The sequence below is a fragment of the Monodon monoceros genome, unplaced genomic scaffold (genome assembly GCF_005190385.1).
Source record: "Monodon monoceros isolate NGI ecotype Baffin Bay Population unplaced genomic scaffold, NGI_Narwhal_1 Super_Scaffold_6, whole genome shotgun sequence".
NCBI classification, from domain to species: Eukaryota; Metazoa; Chordata; class Mammalia; order Artiodactyla; family Monodontidae; genus Monodon; species Monodon monoceros.
In genome coordinates, this window is record NW_021703783.1 from 31,158,970 (window position 1) to 31,181,641 (window position 22,672).

General features: G+C 39.5%; 1 protein-coding gene across 1 annotated transcript in view; it reads right to left on the minus strand.

The window, feature by feature from the left end:
- Nucleotides 1-22,469, minus strand: part of GXYLT1 (glucoside xylosyltransferase 1) — a 47,428-nt gene extending 24,959 nt beyond the window's left edge. The window contains exons 1-2 of the mRNA XM_029204216.1: nt 22,031-22,469; nt 8,352-8,444 (exon numbers count right to left, since the gene is read on the minus strand). Coding sequence (XP_029060049.1) covers nt 8,352-8,444; nt 22,031-22,251 — 314 coding nt within the window. The 5' untranslated portion in view covers nt 22,252-22,469. The remainder of the gene's footprint in view (nt 1-8,351; nt 8,445-22,030) is intronic.
- Between the last annotated feature and the right edge of the window lie 203 nt (nt 22,470-22,672).

A 22,672-nucleotide genomic window follows, 5' to 3' on the forward strand; every position in this document is an offset into this window, starting at 1 on the left:
GGACTTTGGAATCTTGAGTATTCATGTGTCCGTGTGTCAGAGTGGACCCAGAACTGTTTCCTGAGGAAAATCTTGGTCTTGCTCATGGGTAGTCCCTCAACTGGCCAGGATATGAGAAAACAGAAAATGATGCTAAATAACATTAAATACAAACAATTGACTATATAAAACACACCTAAATATCAAATTCATACAACTTAATGTTTTAACATTAAACATTTGGAATTATTAATTTTTTATCCTATTAATGATAAAGTCTGAATATATATAACGTGCTCCTGCATCTACTATGGATCTATTCAGTCATATTAACAAGCTTGTTTGCCAAGGGCCCAGAGACATTTAAGGACAGCAGTTGAAACTGACGCTTTTCTGCTCTGAGTTCCTGAGGCCTGAAAATGGGTTCACTTCTCTTACATGGGACATCTCTTACCTACACAATTACTGGTAACTGTCAGCCTTCAGCAGAGGAGCAGAAAGGCTTTTCAGCATGAATACTTATCTCCTAGAAAACACAAGAGTCATTTCCTTCCCTGATCCCTCAACTGGGAGGCTGAAACCCAATACCTTGATAACCTACCCTTTATTCAGACTAATGGGCCACTTATTCTAAAGATGACGTTCTTTAAAAACAAACAACAACAACTGCTTTTAAGAAAAAGAAACCTTCCCTGGATAATTCATGAAGTTAAACATTACACCACTTTGTTAATGGTATTCAATGGAGAAGTCACATAAAAAGTGGTATTGTTGGAAGGGGAATTTACGATTCGAGAAGCGGTGGTGATAGTTCATTCTTCATCAAGTTATTAAGATTATCATTAAATTAAGATATAACATCAGGTACATACTTTGCCTTTAAGATTTACATCAATCTACCAGGAACTGGTTTTTATGAGTGGTTTGAGGAGGGGACAACTGCATAATTTTGCACATGGCTATCCAGCTATCCAACCATCTTCTGTTACAGGGTTACCAGAGTTTAGCCTTCCACCACTCACCTGCTGTGCTACCTCTTTCACTCATAAGGTACAGCATAAGCTTGGGTCTTTTGAAAGCTCTGTTCTTTTCCACTGACAGGAATTAGAAAGAAGCAGTGCCTGTGTCCTCGTCTGCACCCTCTATCCATTCCCCTCGTTTCTGTTGAGCCCCTCAGTTTACAACTTTGGAGCCCTATCAGAGGGGAGACTATCTACACTTTCTATACCTAAACAAGGGGACATGAACCCAGTTCACCTCAAAGCAGTGGAAGCCACAACGACACAAGTAAAAGAGAAGGCAATCAAGACACACAACAATCTCACAGAGCTCTCCATTGTCTCAGCTTTCTGATAAATGCCTCCAGGTCCTGTTCCTCATGAGGGTATAAAGACCCTCATTAAAGCACCAAGATTTGAGAATCTATAATGGGCTCGGATTGCTTAACTGGCCATAACTAGATCCTTCCCCAAAGCTAAAAGCCTAGAGATTTAAAGAGTGAGCCATAACAGTCATGTGCTGTTTGGCACAGAACTCTCAACATACAGAAGTATAATAAACCTTCTCAAGAGAAATAAGTCAAATGTTCTTCAAGGAAAAAAAGTCCTTCTAAGGTCAGTCCCAGGGACTCCTGCTCTCAGGCACTGCAGAAAGGCTTGTTCTAATCACACTGCTAGCACTCCTTCCACCAATTTCTATAAAAGCAGTAGTACTGTCAACAATATTGCATTTGTTTTTCTGTTATGTGTCCCTTTTTAGCAAAAGCATTATATACAGTACAGACTCCAACAGCTAAACTGACAAGACAAAACATATTTTAAAGATGTCTCTGCTCACCACCCTGTCCCTAGACCCAGGAACAGGAAGTAACTGCAACTGGAAGAAATCTAAAGTAAGCTTTTACACTAGAGGAAGGGATAACTAAAACCTTCAAAGAAGTTGTAGGGAAGTAGACATTCAAGTAATTTTGGTCCCAACTGAATGGTGTTAATATTGTCAGGATCTACAAAAATATGCTATGTATTAATCACAGTGTGAATAAGAGAAAGTCCCTGTGGATTTAAAGAAATGTTATCCAAAAAGGACATTTTAAAGTCATAACCTACTTTTCTACAGATATATGATTAGAAGAAATGCTTCAGATAATTCAAAGGTAACACCTGAGGGTCCCCATGACTAAATCTGGCATAGCCTGAGCATAGACTAGAATTGTGACAGCAATGATTGGTAACACATTCTATTAAAAAACTGAATCAGTGAGTCCAAAATGATACTAAATAAAGAGTAAGGCGGAGGGGGAACCCTCCTTTAAAGATGAATACCAACCAATAAATGTAGAAGGAATGACAGAATTACAAAAAACACTATTTTGCACTCACTATTGCAATAGATGATTTGAACAAGAATAATTAATGGATGCTAAAACCACAGAGTATCAAGGTATTATCCCCACACATTACAAAAGGGATAAAGATACTGTTACGGTGTAGAAATGTGACACCGCCACCTTAACCAGGGGATCAAACAACCAATCATGTTAACTGTCTGCCACCACATGCCTCCCCATAGAACGCCCAAAGAGCACAAGATCTCCTGCGCAATATTGCGGCCAAAGATCCTGAATCTAATCCTAAGGAGACAGGCAAATCCAAATAAAGGAACATTCTGTGAAACAAAACAAAAATATCATGTCATGAAAGAAAGACACCAACCACCACGCCTCCCTGCCCTGTCCCCCCCTCAAAAAAATGTTTGGGAATTGTTCTAGAAAAAAGACTAAATAGATTTAATAACTGAATGCACTTGTTCCTTGACTGGGTTCTGAATGGGGAAGAAAAGATACAAAGTTCATTAAAAGGAAAATAAGGAAATATGAATATATATAAATATAACATTCTGTCAGTGTTAAATAACTTGTAAGTGCCAATTTTGTTATGTTGGTACTGAAGACTATCCCTGTTCTTAGGCAATACATGCTGAATATTTAGGCTGTCGCTCAAACAGTTCAGCCAAAAAGTGGCAAAATGTTACTAATAGGTAAATATCTAGTGACAGGTATGTAGTGGCTCACTATGCTATTCTTATAACCTCTGTAGATTTGAAAACTTATCAAAGTAGAAAGCTGAGACGAGGAATCCAGAAAAAAAGTTAACACAATGTTTTACATGAAAATTCTAATACAAATACTGTAAACAGACTTACAAGCCTTAAGAATAGACTTATTTTAAGTAACATTTCTGCTGTAAAGGAATAATAATTTTTCTTTTTTTAGACAGCATCAAAATTTAAACATTAAAAATTTTTAATCAAAATTAAAATTTTTTAAATCGAAATTTAGCATCAAAAGCTTCCAGTGTGTTCTTCTAGCCTATAATTAAATTAGTGTTTTCTCTATAAAAGAAAACAACATATAACAATATTTAGCCTAGTAATTAGCATTATAATTAAGTACACAGACTCAAAGTAAACAGATTAAATTTCTGATAACAATCTCCCCAAACTAAAAAATAACTGCCACGAACTTATCTTTAAAAACTTGTGGGCTTCCCTGGTGGCGCTGTGGTTGAGAGTCCGCCTGCCGACGCAGGGTACCCGGGTTCATGCCCGGGTCCGGGAAGATCCCACATGAAGCGGAGCGGCTGGGTCCGTGAGCCATGGCCGCTGAGCCTGCGCGTCCGGAGCCTGTGCTCCGCAACGGGAGAGGCCACAACAGTGAGAGGCCCGCGTACCGCAAAAAATAAAAACAAAAAAAAAACTTGCAATTGAACAAAATTGGAAAACTATATTCAGAAACACTAATGATAATTTCCTTAATGTGTAGCTCTTAAAAAAAAGTTTTTCCTCTTACTATAAAAAAAAGAGTTGTGGTGAATTAATATACTAAGGTAAAACTACTTTAAAGGTTGTATATAAATCACTCTGGGGACAAAATACAATACTTAAAAAAAACTCTGCAAGGTTTTATGCAAAGGATTAAAAAAATCTAAAAATTCAACATTTTGTAAGTATTAATTGTTAAAATATAATTTAAAATAGTCTGTAAAAATATACCTCTTAAAACTAGCATGGGACCACTTAAGATAACAGTTCAGGTAGCAAATACACAGACTATGAACTGAGAATCAATTCCCATCATAGAGAGAAAGATTAACTATTTTAAAAGCTCAAGTCACATAATAATATTAAAATTAAGAGATTACATAATGAAAAAAACTACAATTAAAAAATGAAACAAATATTTGTAATCAATGGCAAAGGTAGAATGTATTATTCTAAGAGTTCATAAAATAAGCATTAAAAAGCTCAATAGGTAAATATCAATACAGAAAGTACAAACAAAATTTAAAAAGCCAAATAAATGCAGAAATATATTCAAGAAATAATCAATGAATATAAATCAATAATAAGCTATCATTTTACTCTAATAAGTGGCAAAATTATAACTCCCAATAATGAATGTTAAGGTTATGGTGACACCAGTACACTCACACAATGCTGGTACAGGCTTAAATCTGTATAATTTTTAGAACATAAGTGATATCCAATTCTTTTTAATGAATATTTGAACTCCTTTCACATGCTAGACACTGGGGATAAACAAGAAAGCCACAATCCTAATCTCACACAATTTATAGCTGTTGTGAAAAGACAGATTTTTGAAAGATTTAATCAGAAAGCATGGTTAATTGCTTAAATAGAAAACAATCAAGGTTGCTAACTCGGCTCACTACACAAACATCTAACCTAGTCTGAAACTGCTGGGGAAAATTACTAGTCATTTACTGGTTGCCAAGCACCTTGCCAAATAATGGGGCTTAAATAATGAACACCACGTGGTGTCCGTCTGCGAAGTCAACACTCCAGAAGTGGGTAATGATTCGCAACCACAACAGATGCAGCAGGTACAGTAACTATGAGGATACAGAGAAGGGAGAAGCGGTGGGCACGGAAGGGAGGTCACAGTGGCGGGATAAGAAGTGATTCCACGGTAGTTAAGGGACAGAAAGGAAGAGGCCGGCAGGAGCAACAGCATGAAAGGAGACGGGCGGGAAAAGTTACTGCAGACTGATTGACGTGTGGGAAGCCCACCATGAACCAAGACACAAAACCCAGATGAGGGGAGGTGTGAGGGGCTAGCCCAAGTCAGCAAGGTGAAAATCACCACCGTGCAGCTGGAGACACAGCTCGGGAGCTCAGAGAACAGCTCTGGAATGAAGGTATCAGTTAAACCATCCAGGGAGCAGCAGAAGAAAGAGCAGAGTCCTAAGGAGTTAGGACTGGAGAGAGGAGTCCAGAGGCGGCGGGAACAAAACCTGAGACGACAAGAGCCAGAGACGGACAGAGTCCAAAGGAAGAAAGAGGAAGTGGTAACAAGAAAGCACATTAGGGCTCAAAGAACAATTCCGAGGTCAGAGGTGACTTCAGTGAGAGCGGGTTTTTTGTCAGGTGGTGGCCGGGTGCTGCTCCTAGCGGGCTGAGGTGTGAAGGTGTTCTTTTTTTGTTTTTTAAGGAAGTAAAGCCAGTAGATACTCATAAATGTTTGCTGGTGACGAGAAAGAACAAACAAAGGATGCTTGAAGGAAAGGGGCTAGAAGCAAGCTGCGGTAGGGACTTTGGTTTGTTTCAAGGACAGAAGAGGCAGAAGAGGTGTGAGCGCTGTGACGCCACCGGGGAGCAGTCAGGGGCAGACAACTCATGCAGATACAAGTTACTAGAAGCACATGCACAGGAACGGCGAAAACACTTGCGGTGGGTATTGAGGCGATTTGGGCTTTTTTATGTTATTTTATGATCACTGTATAATAAATTAATTGGGAGGAAATAACCCCCCAGAGGAGTCTAATCAAAATACATAAAGAATTCAAATTGGAAACGCTGGGACAAGTCTGGGGAGAAGAAAATGGTGCCAGTTATAAGGGCCCCCTGGTGCCAGGCAAAATGGGAGAGCTAATGGTAGCCGAGGGGATTTCAGAGAAGCTTCCCCAGGTGGGCAGAGTCAGGCAAAAATGAGGTGCTATTTAAATACTGAAATGGAGGGGGAGTATGACATGGCAATGGGACAGCACTTTAGCTTGTCGGCACATTGGAATAGACTGAATAAATAAGGGATTCCCAAGAGCAAAGTAAGAAACTAAGTGTTGGGCTGCAGCATGCAGGCCTGCAAGCCCCGTACTTGCCCAGCTTCAAGACCGAAGGAGGAGGCCAGTCAGGCCAGCAGAGACATCAATGGCTTAATGGATGGGGGGAGCTTACATGTCGAAAGCAAGGTCCTGGAGCAGCACACTACTGTGTGCAGATGACATGGCAGCAGTGTTTGCTGGGGGGCGGGGGGAAGGGGTAATCACTTATAGGGAGAACTGACCTCAGGTTGGCTCACTGGTTACCAGGGAAACTAGCAGAGGAGCATGCTCCTCACCATCCCTTTGATAAGCTATCATGGAGGAGATGTTCTGATTTAAAGGTCAGAACCATCGCTAGTTGGGGCAGGGGCAAGTATGTAGGAAGGTCAGTCATGTGAGTAGGGTGTAGGTGAGGCATGGACTGGTCGAGCAGGGGACGTACAGAGAGCAAGAGAACAGCCATCTTGGGTGGCCTGATCATACTAAGTTTAAGAGATTTTACATAATGATATGATACATGTAACAAGATGGTTACAGATTTATACTACGGATGTAATATTACAGGCAGAGAGTATAACTTTTAAAATCTCAAATTTAGGAGAGTAAAAAAGCACAAGGGTTTACAATATCATGTATCTATCCACATGTAATTCCCTCCAGGGAATACTTGGGAGCTTTGGGAAAATAGTGAGTTGGAGAGACTCAAAGAAAAGGAATACTAAGCAGAGGCTCCAGGATTCAGACTAGGTCAACTTCCCTGGGCTTCTGCAGCAGAGGAGGTAGGAAGATCATTACTCATGCCGTAACTTACGAAAGGGCCTGGGTTGTATAAATCAGAGTATACAGGGGCTTTCAACCTTACCCAGCTCCCAGAGTGAGCAGATTTATGTCAGGTCGGAGATAGCTAAGTGGTGCTTGTCATTACTCTATTGCTAGAAAACTCTTTAAAGGATGAAAAATATGGAGCTCCCATTCTCCAAAATTATGAACAAGCTGAATGGTAAGATTATCTTGAAAAAGTTAGTTTTTAAAAGTTTACATAATCTGACTCGACTGACCCATATTAGAATTTCAATCATCCAATCTTTTCCATAGCAATGAGATACAATTAAAATATGTGATTTCAATGATTCATTCCCAGTTGTTCATGGGATGTATAATGTACTGGGAATACAAGAATTTAAAAATACACACTACTAATATTTATTAAGAATGCAGTTCTTCCCACCTGGAATATGTCACCTCTTGTCCTTAAGCCTGGCTAATTTCCTGTTCGTCATGCAGTCACTCCCTTAAAAACGCCTTCCCTGATGCCTCCCTCCTGCTTCTCCCATCTTTGTGGCTATAATCTGTCACCCTCTATTAGAGTCTCAGGTTGACTAGTGTGAAGCTCCCATCAGAATGTAAGCTCCAGAAGGATGGGGCCATGTTAACCAGACTCAGTCTGATTCTTAGCACCTAGCACTGTGCCTGGCAAATGGAATGAGTAGAATTAAAATTCAAATGAATCATAAAGAAATTTTATTATTGGGAAGGGCACTTTAGGCTACAGCCTCACTCTCCCCTGCTACTATCTCAGAGAGTCTGATATCCCATTCCTACCAATACTTGTTTCCTTCGTTGAAGGTTAGAGCAGGAAGGGACCTGAGAGTCAGTCAATCCAATGCCTTCATTGTCCAGAGACGTGAACAAAGCTGCACTAGTCAAAAACTTTAAAAAAGGGCCAATAAACAATGTCATATAATTTGCTCCTTCATTAAACACTTATCTTTATCCTCCCATTCCCCAATATTCAACCCCTCTGCTCATAACCAATATAATCCTTTCCCAGTTGTCTCCATTTGCCTACAAAATGTTTTTTCAGTATACCAGCTTTAAGTCAGATAAATGCTATATGTCGGTAAATGTCAGTGGAAATCTACCTTTATTATCTGGTTACCACTTCATTACCTGTTACCTAAAATTTGATCATAAATTGTCCTAAGAACAATGGTTTATCTTAGTAACATCTTTAAAATTTTTTAGATCATTTTATACACAGTATGTATTAAAAAATTAGTCATAACTACTTCAAAGTGGGAAAAAAGAATAGAAAACCCAATCAGAAAACTAATTATTTACTTGTATAATAATATTACAGGAAAAGAAACATTTTTATGACCATATGACCACATTTTTATTACACTCAAAAATTTATTAGCTACTATCTGATCTTACCTACACTGATCTACCAATTAAATATTAAGTGCCTACCTAAAAGCCGCTTCCCAAAAGCAGTTCATTCCACAAACATCAGAGGGCAGCATCCAATAGGGATTCCAGTAACACAGAGAGAAATCTTTACACCTAACAGAGTAAGACAGAAATAGTCCTATGTGAGTATTTTGGCTTAAAACTAACAAGGAATTTACTCAATAACATAAAAACTTACTGTTCTATTTTTTACAGCAACAAAACTGCAAATTCAACTTGCTATGGTAACTTGAGGATTTCTGGAAATTGATTTCTCCCTTACTTAGGGTAGCACTACTTTAAATAGAACTTTAAAACCTTTAGGCAAAAAAATACCACAGACTGGAAATGTTTTTTAGTCATGAACGCTCTTAATATATTAAGATCTCCTCCTAAGATGACACAGAAAATATTGGAATACTTCTAAAATTTTCCTTCCTTCATGAACTGCACATATCCCCCTTAGAATAAAATCCATTCTGCCAAACAAAACATTTGCTTATCCTGAAGCAAAATTTAAGCCACAAATGCTGGTAGAAAGGAAAGAGAGAATCTTTAAATGCTTTTAAATTAATCCTCAATCCAAGCTTAAAACACCAAGTATCGTGTTTTAAGTTGGAAATAAGAGACCAAGTTGATATTCATGGCTCAGTTTCATTACCTACACATCTCAGTTTCACTATATTTCACAAGCTAAAATGGGGGATCAAATGTGGACTTTCTTCTTAGATTGCAGGTTGGAGCTAAAAAACCCCACAAATACACAACAACAACTGCTCACATTACAAAAAGTTATGTTTTTCATTGTTATTCCTTTTCAAAACAATAGTCTAGTTGGAAATTCAGTACAGTGGAGGCTTGGGTTTGCACAAGCAAGTATGAAGTCAGAGTGAGTCACTAAACCAGGTCACCTCATGTGCCATCACCATTAATTCAATTATAAGTTACTGTTCTTACAGTGAAAGGTCTATGAAATTTCATATTTGCAACATCTCTGATCACACCTCTCACAAATGTCAACAGGCTAAGACAGGGGGTCTCAATCCAGGATGTACAATGAAATCACCAGAGAGCCCTACACCAGACCTGTTAAATCAGAAACCCTGAGGACAGGGTCAGGCACTGGTTGCTTTTAAAGTCCTGCCTAAGTTATTCTGTATACTACTGCATGAAGAACTACGTCAGAATTTTTAAATGAATGGAAAAAAGTGACACTATAATTTGTTTTTTCTTGAAATGGACACCGTTTTCAAGCACAGCGTAAAAAGTTAACATATCTTAGTTGATAAGTCAGAAAATGTGTGCAGACCAGTAAAATGTACAACCTGATCAGGAAATTTGTTGGTCCCCTTCCAGGTGTGGTCATGTAGTTTTTAAGTCTTGCACTTATTTGTAGAGACAGGCTGAGTGGAAGTGGCAACAACTAACACAGAGTTTTTTTCAGATTCAAGAGTTCTCACATCCATTTAAGCCTCACAACAAACCTGTTCAAATAGGTATCTCCATCTTTCAGATACAGACATCATCAAAGCTTTCTTTCAACAAATCCACAATTTATTTATAATCAACACCTAAAGTGCCCCTTTGTTCCAGGAAGGAAATAAGTTGGTTATTCCATCTCCTTCTGTCAAATCTTCCAACAGTAGAAAATGAAAATAAAAATGAAGTCTCAAAGAAAATGACTAAATTTTTTTGTAAAAATGACTGCTTGAAATTGTGTATTAATACCATTTTCTGCCTCAACTTGTATTGCTCCCAGCCCTAGGCAATCATGCATCTATTTTCTGCCTCCATAGATAAATGGAATCATATAATATGTGACCTTTTGAGTCAGACTTTTTTCACTTAGTGTATTTTCAAGGTTCACCCACTGTAGCATTTATCAGCACATTTCATTCCTTTTTATGGCCAAATAACATTCCCTTTTATGAATGGATGGATATACCACATTTTCTTTATCCATTCATGAGTTAATGAACATTTGGGTTGTTGATACTTTTTGGTTATTATAAATAATGCTTTTATGAACATCCATGTAAAATTTTAACATGAACGTATGTTTTCTATTCTCTTGAGTATATATATATATATATATATATACACACATACACACAGACACACACATATACATATACACACACACGTGCGCACACACACCCGTACGAGAGGAATGGCTGGATCATGTAATCAATGTAAACTGATTAATGCAGATGAAATTACAGGGAAAAAAATGTCAAGTTTTAGGTAACTTTCTTGACCATAACTCAATGTCAGAAAACACAGTTTACAGAAAGAATGTTCTCTTTCTGTCTTTCTTTAATGGAAATATAAAACATATGCACTAGTGAGTATACATCCTCCTTACCATTAAAAAAAAAAAAAACATAAAACACTGAGCTGCTGCTAGCAAAAGGGGGCATAATTTATTCACAGTTTCTTATCTCCCAAATTTACATTCTTTCACTTCTGAAAACTTGGTTTTAAAGATTAAGATAAAGAGTAGAAACTCATACTGAGAACTCATTATGTACCAATAACTATCACTACAAGCAATAAATGAGGAAAAGCAACTAATCTGAGACAGACAGTACTTGTATTTTCAGGCCAGAAAAAAAAAGTTTAAAAATATTGGAAAAGTAAAGGTACTTATCCAAGTTCCGATTATTAGCTGCTTTTGCTTTTATTCCTTAAAACTACTGAAAATGGAACATTAGACATACAAAATTCAAAGAGGTAACTCTATTAAATAATTTTAATGGGGCAAAACTGTAGCTGACCTAAATGGGTATGTCTTCAGTAAACAATGACATCCAGAATCAGTGAAGTCCATAAATGCAAAGTTTTTCCATTGTGGATCAAACTGAAATAAAACTTTACCATGACTCATCCCCCTGTTTCATATGGCTTAATATTTCTAGCTCTAGGTGGCTTGTCTACAAGCAAACTGATCAAGGGATAGCACAGGGATCTCTGTGGTAATACAACAGTCTGTATCCTGACTGTGGGGGTGATGACACGAATTTCACTTACGTGATACAACAGCATAAAACTGCACATACACACGAGTGCAGGTAAACTGGTGATGTCTGAAGATGGTCTATGGGTTGTACAATGTCAATTTCTGGGGTTCTAATATTCCACTATGTTGACACACATATATTCCAGATACGGTAGCATTACACTAAGCTCGTGTAAAATGTTACTACTGGGGAAAAACTGAGTGAAGGATAAATGGGGTATCTATGAAGCATCCTGTGAACTTATATTTATTTCAAAAGTTTAAAACAATAAATGATTCACAAATTAAATTCCTCCAAATTTCAGTACTCGAAAAATGTTTTAAAAATTGAGACATCAGAATCAAGAAGAACTACAATCCTGCAGCCTGTGGAACAAAAACCACATTCACAGAGAGACAGACAAGATGAAAAGGCAGAGGGCTAGGTACCAGATGAAGGAACAAGATAAAACCCCAGAAAAACAACTAAATGAAGTGGAGATAGGCAATCTCCCAGAAAAAGAATTCAGAATAATGATAGTGAAGATGATCCAGGACCTCAGAAAAAGAATGGAGGCAAAGATTGAGAAGATGCAAGAAATGTTTAACAAAGACCTAGAAGAATTAAAGAACAAACAAACAGAGATGAACAATACAGTAACCGAAATGAAAACTACGCTAGAAGGAATCAATAGCAGAATAACTGAGGCAGAAGAACGGATAAGTGACCTGGAAGACAGAATGGTAGAATTCACTGCTGCGGAACAGACTAAAGAAAAAAGAATGAAAAGAAATGAAGACAGCCTAAGAGACCTCTGGGACAACAACACAACAACATTCGCATTACAGGGGTCCCAAAAGGAGAAGAGAGAGAGAGAAAGGACCCAAGAAAATATTTGAAGAGATGATAGTTGAAAACTTCCCTAACATGGGAAAGGAAATAGCCACCCAAGTCCAGGAAGCACAGTGAGTCCCATACAGGATAAATCCAAGGAGTAACATGCCAAGACACACAGTAATCAAACTGGCAAAAATTACAGACAAAGAAAAATTACTGAAAGCAGCAAGGGAAAAATGACAAATAACATAAAAGGGAACTCCGATAAGGTTAACAGCCAATTTCTCAGCAGAAACCCTACAAGCCAGAAGGGAGTGGCATGATATATTTAAAGTGATGAAAGGGAAGAACCTACAACCACGATTACTCTACCTGGCAAGGATCTCATTCAGATTCGATGGAGAAATCAAAAGCTTTACAGGCAAGCAAAAGCTAACAGAATTCAGCACCACCAAACCAGCTCTACAACAAATGCTAAAGAACTTCTCTAAGTGGGAAACTCAAGAGAAGAAAAGGACCTACAAAAACAAACCCAAAACAATTAAGAAAATGGTCATAGGAACATACATATCGATAATTACATTAAATGTGAATGGATTAAATGCTCCAACCAAAAGACACAGGCTTGCTGAATGGATACAAAAACAAGACCCATATATTTGCTGTCTACAAGAGACCCACTTCAGACCTAGGGACACATACAGACTGAAAGTGAGGGGATGGAAAAAGATATTCCATGCAAAGGGAAATCAAAAGAAAGCTGGAGTAGCAATTCTCATATCAGATAAAATAGACTTTACAATAAAGAATGTTACAAGAGACAAGGAAGGACACTACATAATGATCAAGGGATCAATCCAAGAAAATGATATGACAATTATAAATATATATGCACCCAACATAGGAGCACCTCAATACATAAGGCAACTGCTAACAGCTATAAAAGAGGAAATCAACAGTAACACAATTAATAGTGGGGGACTTTCACACCTCACTTATACCAATGGACAGATCATTCAAAATGCAAGTAAATAAGGAAAGAGAAGCTTTAAATGACACAACAGACCAGATATATTTAATTGATATTCACAGGACATTCCATCCGAAAACAGCAGATTACACGTTCTTCTCAAGTGTGCACAGACCATTCTCCAGGACAGATCACATCCTGGGTCACAAATCAAGCCTCAGTAAATTTAAGGAAATTGGAATCATATCAAGCATCTTTTCTGACCACAATGCTATGAGATTAGAAATGAATTACAGGGAAAAAAACGTAAAAAACACAAACACATGGAGGCTAAACAATACGTTACTAAATAACCAAGAGATCACTGAAGAAATCAAAGAGGAAATCAAAAAATACTAGAGACAAATGACAATGAAAACACGAGGATCCAAAACCTATGGGATGCAGCAAAAGCAGTTCTAAGAGGGAACTTTATAGCTATACAAGCTTACCTCAAGAAACAAGAAAAATCTCACATAAACAATCTAAACTTACACCTAAAGGAACAAGAGAAAGAAGCACAAACAAAACCCAAAGTTAGTAGAAGGAAAGAAATCATAAAGATCAGAGCAGAAATAAATGAAATAGAAAGAAAACAACAGCAAAGATCAATAAAACTAAAAGCTCGTTCTTTGAGAAGATAAACAAAATTGATAAACCATTAGCCAGACTCATTAAGAAGGAGAGGACTCCAATCAATAAAATTAGAAATGAAAAAGGAGAAGTTACAACAGACACTGCAGAAATACAAAGCATCCTACGAGACTACTACAAGCAAATCTATGCCAATAAAATGGACAACCTGGAAGAAATGGACAAATTCTTAGAAAGGTATAACCTTCCAAGACTGAACCAGGAAGAAATAGAAAATATGAATAGACCAATCACAAGTAATGAAATTGAAACTGTGATTAAAAATCTTCTAACAAACAAAAGTCCAGGACCAGATGGCTTCACAGGTGAATTCTATCAAATGTTTAGAGAAGAGCTAACACCCATCCTTCTCAAACTCCTCCAAAAAACTGCAGAGGAAGGAACACTCCCAAACTCATTCTATGAAGCCACCATCACCCTGATACCAAAACCAGACAAAGATACTACCAAAAAAGAAAATTACAGACCAATATTACTGATGAATATAGATGCAAAAATCCTCAACAAAATACTAGCAAACAGAATCCAACAACACATTAAAAGGATCATACACCATGATCAAGTGGGATTTATCCCAGGGATGCAAGGATTCTTCAATACACGCAAATCAATCAATGTGATACACCATATTAGCAAACTGAAGAATAAAAACCATATGATCATCTCAATAGATGCAGAAAAAGCTTTTGACAAAATTCAACACCCATTTATGATAAAAACTCTCCAGAAAGCAGGCAGAGAGGGAATCTACCTCAACATAATAAAGGCCATATACGACAAACCCACAGCAAACATCATTCTCAATGGTGAAAAACTGAAAGCATTTCCTCTAAGATCAGGAACAAGACAAGGATGTCCACTCTCACCACTATTATTCAACATAGTTTTGGAAGTCCTAGCCACGGCAATCAGAGAAGAAAAAGAAATAAAAGGAATACAAATTGGAAAAGAAGAAGTAAAACTGTCACTCTTGGCAGATGACATGATATTATACATAGAGAATCCTAAAAGTGTCAACAGAAAACCACTAGAGCTAATCAATGAATTTGGTAAAGTTGCAGAATACAAAATTAATGCACAGAAATCTCTTGCATTCCTATACACTAATGATGAAAAATCTGGAAGAGAAATTAAGGAAACACTCCCATTTACCACTGCAACAAAAAGAATAAAATACCTAGGAATAAACCTACCTAGGGAGACAAAAAACCTGTATGCAAAAAACTATAAAACACTGATGAAAGAAATTAAAGATGATACAAACAGATGGAGAGATATATCATGTTCTTGGATTGGAAGAATCAATATTGTGAAAATGACCAAACTACCCAAAGCAATCTACAGATTCAGTGCAATCCCTATCAAATTACTAATGGCATTTTTTACAGAACTAGAACAAAAAATCTTAAAATTTTTATGGAGACACAAAAGACTCCGAATAGCCAAGGCAGTCTTGAGGGGAAAAAACGGAGCTGGAGGGATCAGACTCCCTGACTTCAGACTATACTACAAAGCTACAGTAATCAAGACAATATGGTACTGGCACAAAAACAGAAACATAGATCAACGGAACAAGACAGAAAGCCCAGAGATAAGCCCACACACCTATGGTCAACTAATCTATGACAAAGGAGGCAAGGATATACAATGGAGAAAAGACAGTCTCTTCAATAAGTGGTGCTGGGAAAACTGGACAGCTACATATAAAAGAATGAAATTAGAACACTCCCTAACACCAAACACAAAAATAAACTCAAAATGGATTAGAGACCTAAATATAAGACCGGACACTATAAAACTCTCAGAGGAAAACATAGGAAGAACACTCTTTGACATAAATCACAGCAAGATCTTTTTTGATCCACCTCCTAGAGTAATGAAAATAAAAACAAAAATAAACAAATGGAAACTAATGAAACTTCAAAGCTTTTGCACAGCAAAGGAAATCATAAACAAGATGAAAAGACAACCCTCAGAATGGGAGAAAATATTTGCCAACGAATCAACGGACAAAGGATTCATCTCCAAAATATATAAACAGCTCATGCAGCTCAATATTAAAGAAACAAACAACCCAATCCAGAAATGGGCAGAAAACCTAAATAGACATTTCTCCAAAGAAGACATACAGATGGCCAAGAAGCACATGAAAAGCTGCTCAACATCACTAATCATTAGAGAAATGCAAATCAAAACTACAATGAGGTATCACCTCACACTGGTCAGAATGGCCATCACCAAAAAAATCTACAAACAATAAATGCTGGTGTGGGGAAAAGGGAACTCTCTTGCTCTGTTGGTGGGAATGTAAATTTATACAGCCACTACAGAGAACAGTATGGAGGTTCCTTAAAAAACTAAAAATAGAATTACCATATGATCCAGCAATCCCACTGCTGGGCATGTATCCAGAGAAAACCATAATTTAAAAAGACACATGCACCCCAATGTTCACTGCAGCAGTATTTACAATAGCCAGGTCATGGAAGCAACCTAAATGCCCATCAACAGATGAATGGATAAAGAAGATGTGGTACATATATACAATGGAATATTACTCAGCCATAAAAAGGAACAAAATTGGGTCATTTCTTGAGACATGGATTGATCCAGAGACTGTCATATAGAGTGAAGTAAGTCAGAAAGAGAAAAACAAATATCATATATTAATGCATGTATGTGGAACCTAGAAAAATGGTACAGATGAACCGGTTTGCTGGGCAGAAGTTGAGACACAGTTGTAGAGAACAAACGTATGGACACCAGGGGGGAAAGCTGCGAAGGGGTGGGGATGGTGGTGTGATGAATTGGGCAAGTGGGATTCACATGTATACACAGATGTGTATAAAATTGATGACTAATAAGAACCTACTGTATAAAAAAGTAAATAAAATAAAATTTAAAAATTAAAAAAAAAAAGGGCTTCCCTGGTGGCACAGTGGTTGATAGTCTGCCTGCCAATGCAGGGGACACGGATTCGTGCCCTGGTCCAGGAGGATGCCACATGCCGCGGAGCGGCTGGGCCCGTGAGCCATGGCCGCTGAGCCTGCGCATCCGGAGCCTGTGCTCCGCAATGGGAGAAGCCACAGTGGTGAGAGGCCTGCATACCACAAAAAAAAAAAAAAATTGAGACGTCATGCTCTGGATTAAACAAAGCATTTAACAGTAACACTCTCCACAATAACAGTCCTCAAACTTAAAGTTTACTTAAATGCAACAGCAGAAGATCTTTCATACTTTTAAATCAAACTGAAAAAGATTTTTTTCATTTCTAAATGTCCATGATAGCCATGAGGCTTTAGTGAAAACCATCTGCATTGTGGAGAGTCAGTGATAAGTCTAGGCATATCCAGCATAAGAATGTGGAAGTCTGAATGAGGTGCCTCACCAAAGATGCACCTTAAAGGCACGGATACCTGCACTGTGACTGCAAGAGAAATAAAGATGCTTACAGTCATGTTAAAGGAGAACATTCCCATGGTTCTAACCACCATTATTTAAAGATCAGTTCCTGCACAACTCATTTTCAACTAAAAATTGTCTTCAGACATCTAAGTCAGGTCTTCTTTTTCATAAATATCTAGTGTCATGAATATTCAAGAAGTGTGAAAAGAACTGCTTATACGCAAATGGCAATGAACAATTATCTAACCACTTCAAAAATAAGTTAGCATCACACTGTACAACCTAAACTCTCTCAAAAAAAAAAAAACTGAATTAAAGATTTAAATGAAAAAAAAAGGGAAAAAAAACCCACTGGTAGAAAGTTTTTCTATGCATGACAAAAATAAAAATGATAAGGAAAAAACTGCCAATCTGAACACATAAAAATTTTAAACTTCACGTGGCATACACTCTGAAAAAAATTTAAGTTAACATGTTGGGAGGAAGTATTTCCAACAGGTATGACACACAGATAATAATCTTAATGTTTTAAAATAGGATTTCTATGTCAAAAGTACACAGTATTTCCTCATTAACCTAATCACTTTCCTGTTCAAAAGCACAGAACAACATTAATTAATTTACTAGTCAGGTTTGTGCTAAGCACTTTACAGCTATGTGAAGTATGATCTTCAGTGAACTGAAATACAAGGTGCAAAATACTGGTTTTTATCTAAGATGTCTCTGTATCAACAAAGCAGAGATTAAGGTGGGTTTAGTAAATAATTCAGCCTTCTTCACTGTTCACTGCCTAACTCCTCTCTTCTTCAAAAATAACTGCAGGGAAGAGGCAAAAAATTTCTCCCCCAAAAAACAATAGCGCAAAAATAGTGGTCAAATCAGTCTCAGTTAAATCAATGGTTCTCAATCTTTGGCTTTGTAACAACAACCTGGAGCACACATCTAAAATATAGATTCCCAAGCCCCACTCCCAGGGACTCTGGTTTAGCAGGTCTGGACTGGGGCCTGAGGACATTTTTCCCAGAGGTCAGAAACTGAAAAAAAAAAAAAAAAAAAAAAAAATCATTTAAAATTTAAATGATCAAAACCATCACTGAATTAGCTATATTTTTATTGTGCCAGGCACCATACCAAGTAATCTACACAAGCTATTTTTTTCAATTCCCACAAACAACCCAATTATCACAGATACTCTTACCTCTTTGTAACTGATGAGGAAACGTGTTCAAGGTTAACACAGCCAGTGAGTGGCAAAGCTGAAGTCTGTTTCCAAAGCCCTGACTCTTCCCACTCTACATTTTCAGTATATCCTACTAGTTAGTGTTCCTGGGACCCAGCAGAAACCATAACTTGATGGCCTGACCAGGTCTGAAAAGGAAAGTAAGGTGACTACCTCCCAGTTAACAGTCATTCACAGTAAGGGTATGACGGGTCCAGAAATGGTATCACTGAAATGCCTGGTAGTTTCTTGGTTCCCTACTACCGATATGCTGTACAGCCTCAATGGGATGAAATCTTGATAATCGCTGTCATCAGTGAAATGTGAGAATTTAATCACCCAGAGTATCTAAAAAGCCAGAGCATGGTTTAACTCCTTCTGAAGTACTGACATCTGGTCAGTGCTTTAAGATAAGTGCTTTAGATTGAATACCTTAAATACAGTCTGTCCACACTGCGCACCTTCAGAGAGTCCCTCTGTGTGGAAGAGCCACTACCTCCCAAGCATTCCTCTCCACTGGCGCAGCACTCCTCTCCAGCGCCAGTCATGGGATTCTGTCTGCAGTATGGATGTGCAAGGAACACAGCCCAGAGAACCAGAGGCCCCCATCCCAGGCAACACTGGCTGATCCAAGGATGGGTGTGTGATGCAAGTCCAATGAGAGCCTTTTTCTAGAATTTTCTACCTGAGATTAGAGATGAAACACTACAAGAAGTTGAAAGACCCCAGGAACAAAGCCTGTCTACAGCAGAAGAGGAAGAGTCCCCAGTCCTTGATGTCCCTGGAACTGCCCGGGGAATTCTTCCTTCAATCCTGTTCCTTCCAGCAACCCATAGAAGCCTATAAATATCTGTTTTGCTTAAGTCAGTTTTAATGGACTTTGGTGACTGACAACTAAGAATTCTGATTACTATAAATTAATTAAGGTAAATACAAACTACATTTTACAGGTAAGAAAAGTGAAGCAGAGAGGTGGTCAAGGTTTCACAGGAAACAGGGCCGGAATGAGACCACAGGTTTGTCTGACACTAAGATCTACCCATTTTCTAAATACCAAAATAATGGATTCAAACAAAATGAACTCACTAATAATAAATTTCACTGAAAAATTGTTTCCATCATTTTCTAGTTTTTACTTTGAGAACGTGCAAGGACATTTCCAAGTATTTTGTTGTCGTGGAATTCTGTGCAATGAATATTTTCTATAAGGTCTGACCACTGGAACCTACTGGGTATAACCATAATCCCATGTTTCAAATGAGAGAGAGAAATAATAGTTTTAATCTTTGAGGTAAGACAGCTTTAAAAAAAGTAAGAATGCAATGATAATCAAGTCCTACCAAAAAAAGGAAGATGTTGCTTGCCTCATAGCCCCATTTTCCACTGATGTAATGCTATCTAGACTAGGTTCTTATCACAGCAGCTTTATAGATAGAGCACTTGCAGAGCAATCAAAGGATACATAGTTTCTAATGCTGGTACTGATGCCCTCTGCACCTCCACCAAACTATACATAGGAAAAGAGGTTAAGAATACCTACTCCATATCCCATGGTAGCCAAAAAAGTTGACTGAACTCTATGAGAAATCTAAAAAGATGTTATAAATGATAATATTTAAAATGAAGAGTCCTGATGTCTTAGGAATCTTCTGACCTTAATCAAATCATAGGCTACAAACAATCCAGCTTTTCCAGGGTGCTCCTCTGCCCACACTTCTTTACAAAGAATGATACACCTTCAGGTGTTTTTTTTTTTTTTGCTTTTTTGGGGTTTTTTTTTTTTGCGGTACGCGGGCCTCTCACTGTTGCGGCCTATCCCGTTGCGGAGCACAGGCTCCGGACGCGCAGGCTCAGCGGCCATGGCGCACGGGCCCAGCCGCTCCGCGGCATGTGGGATCCTCCCGAACCGGGGCACGAACCCGCGTCCCCTGCATCGACAGGCGGACTCTCAACCACTGCGCCACCAGGGAAGCCCATACACCTTCAGTTTTAACTCAAATGTGTGCCTCATTTAAAATGAGGAATTATGTTGCCCAGAGGACCTGTAATATATACAGCTTTTTAGTTGACTCGACTCTGACACATCAAACTTCAGATTTCAGTAATGGCTCTATAAAACATTCATTAAAACTGAAGCACTGACTTTCTGAATTTCAAATAATGTAATTTTGTTAAAATTAGCTAGCCAAGCAGATACAATTTATAAAAATTTGTCACAAAATATTAAGTATCTCAGACAAGGCACTAAAGATGAATGTTACTCTATCAGATTGAAATGCTAATATCATAGTCCACTTTCATTCAATGTTTTGATAAAAATGTTGCTTCCTGACAATTCTACCCAATGCAAAAATAGCTTCTTCCCCATAACTTTAAATAAATGCTTCACTGGAACATAACAGACCACCATTAGCTTTTCATGAGCTCATCCAGGTCTTCAGTCACGGCCTCTCCCAGAACAGATAATAGCGTTGACAAACCTGGCTCTGGAAAGCAGCTCTGCTTTTATTAACAGAGTCCTGACTGTAATCAAATCACAGGGTGAAAACAGGACAATCCAGCTTTTCCATGCTGCTCCTCTGCCCAAACGTCCCCTTTCATTTTGGGAATGGCCATCAACTCTCAGAAGAACATTAACAGCCTACAGCTGATCTGCGCTCCCTCCTCCTATCAGCCCGTAGGAAGTTTTTCATATCAAAGCAGCCTTTACCTCTTACTAAGGGAGCACACGGAGTAAGAGAGGTGCCCACAAACAGAGGAGCCTCGTTTTCAAGGAAGTGGAAACGCTCAGATTTTGTTAAGCATTCGTAATGCGTTGCTTTTTCCATTTAAATCTCATGTTGATTCCAACTCTGACAGTGATCTGTGTAAATACACTTATGTCATTATGCTTTTTAAATTCCGATTTTTAAAGAGAAACACCTCTATCCCAACACACAAAAAGACGTGGGCATGTTAAGTATCGCTTATTTTTCTTAACTTGCTGTAAGTTTCACGACAGCCCGATCGTTTCCTGAAGAAAAATTCACAGTCCGCAGAAATGCTCTATCCAAATTTAACTAACCGGCAAATAATGAAAATTTTAAGCATTAACAGGAAATTTAAATGTCCCATTCAGGAGGGGGGAAAAAACTGAACTAGGGCGCCAGCCCGATGTTTAAATATCTCAACTTGAACGCCATGGAAACAAGAGGGAATTCCCACTAGCCAGACAACAAGAAGGCTTTGGTAGGACCCTCTTATTTTCAACGAATCCTAAGAAAAAAGGAAAAAGAAAATGCAACTGTCAACTAAGAGTTGAAAATTAATTTCTAACTGCTGTGAATAGTGCCTAAAGAATGGGTCTGAAGACAAACACAAAAAGCGTGGGGTGCTCTCGGACTGGAGCAGCGCTGGGCTCACCCCCAGGGTGAGGAGGAGGGAAACGAGCAAAGGGGATCAGAGTCTGCGGTAAAGAAGCGGGAGACGCGGGCCTGGTGGCGGGAGGCGCGGGGCTGACCCGCAGGCAGCCCGGGTCGGGCGTAGCCCAGCTACCCCGCGCCCCCCGCCCCGGACCCCGACAGGGAACGGCCCGTACCTGTCAGACGGGCCGGGATGCGCCGCGGGGCCCGCGCTGCCCGCCCCTCTCCCGGCGCCGCGTCCGCCGCCCGCGAGCCAGGAAGCCGCTGCGGCCTGCGGCTTCCCGCCACCGCCGCCCGCTCCTTCCTCCAAGGACACGGCGAGCTGGCTGAAGGCGTAGAGGAGCGAGCAGAAGCCACAGGCCAGGCACAGCACCACGACGCGCAGGTAGCGCCGCATCACGCCGTCCCCGCGCCGCCGCTACCGTCGCCGCCGCGCCCGCCCGGGCGAACTGGCGCGGAGGGAGCGACACCACGCAGCCGCCGGCGCAACAAGTTCCTCCTTCGCCACGGTCTCGCGCCCGCCCCCCTTCCTCCCTGCCTCCCTTCGCTCTCCGCCCACCACCTTCGAGAGCGCGCGGACACCCCGCCCCGGAGCCCCGGCCCCGCCTCCGCCGCGGGCCTCTCCCCAGAAGGTGGGCGGCCGGACGCGCCGGCGCACTGAGCGCGAGGGGGGCAGGGCGCGCCGGGTGGGCTGGGGCCAGCAGGACGCGGGACGCGGCTGGCGCAGGGTCTTGGGCCACCGGCGACCCCGGGAGGGCCACTCTCGAGCCCTGTGGCTCCCAACTGCGGGCGAAATGATTGGGGCATTTGAGGCAACC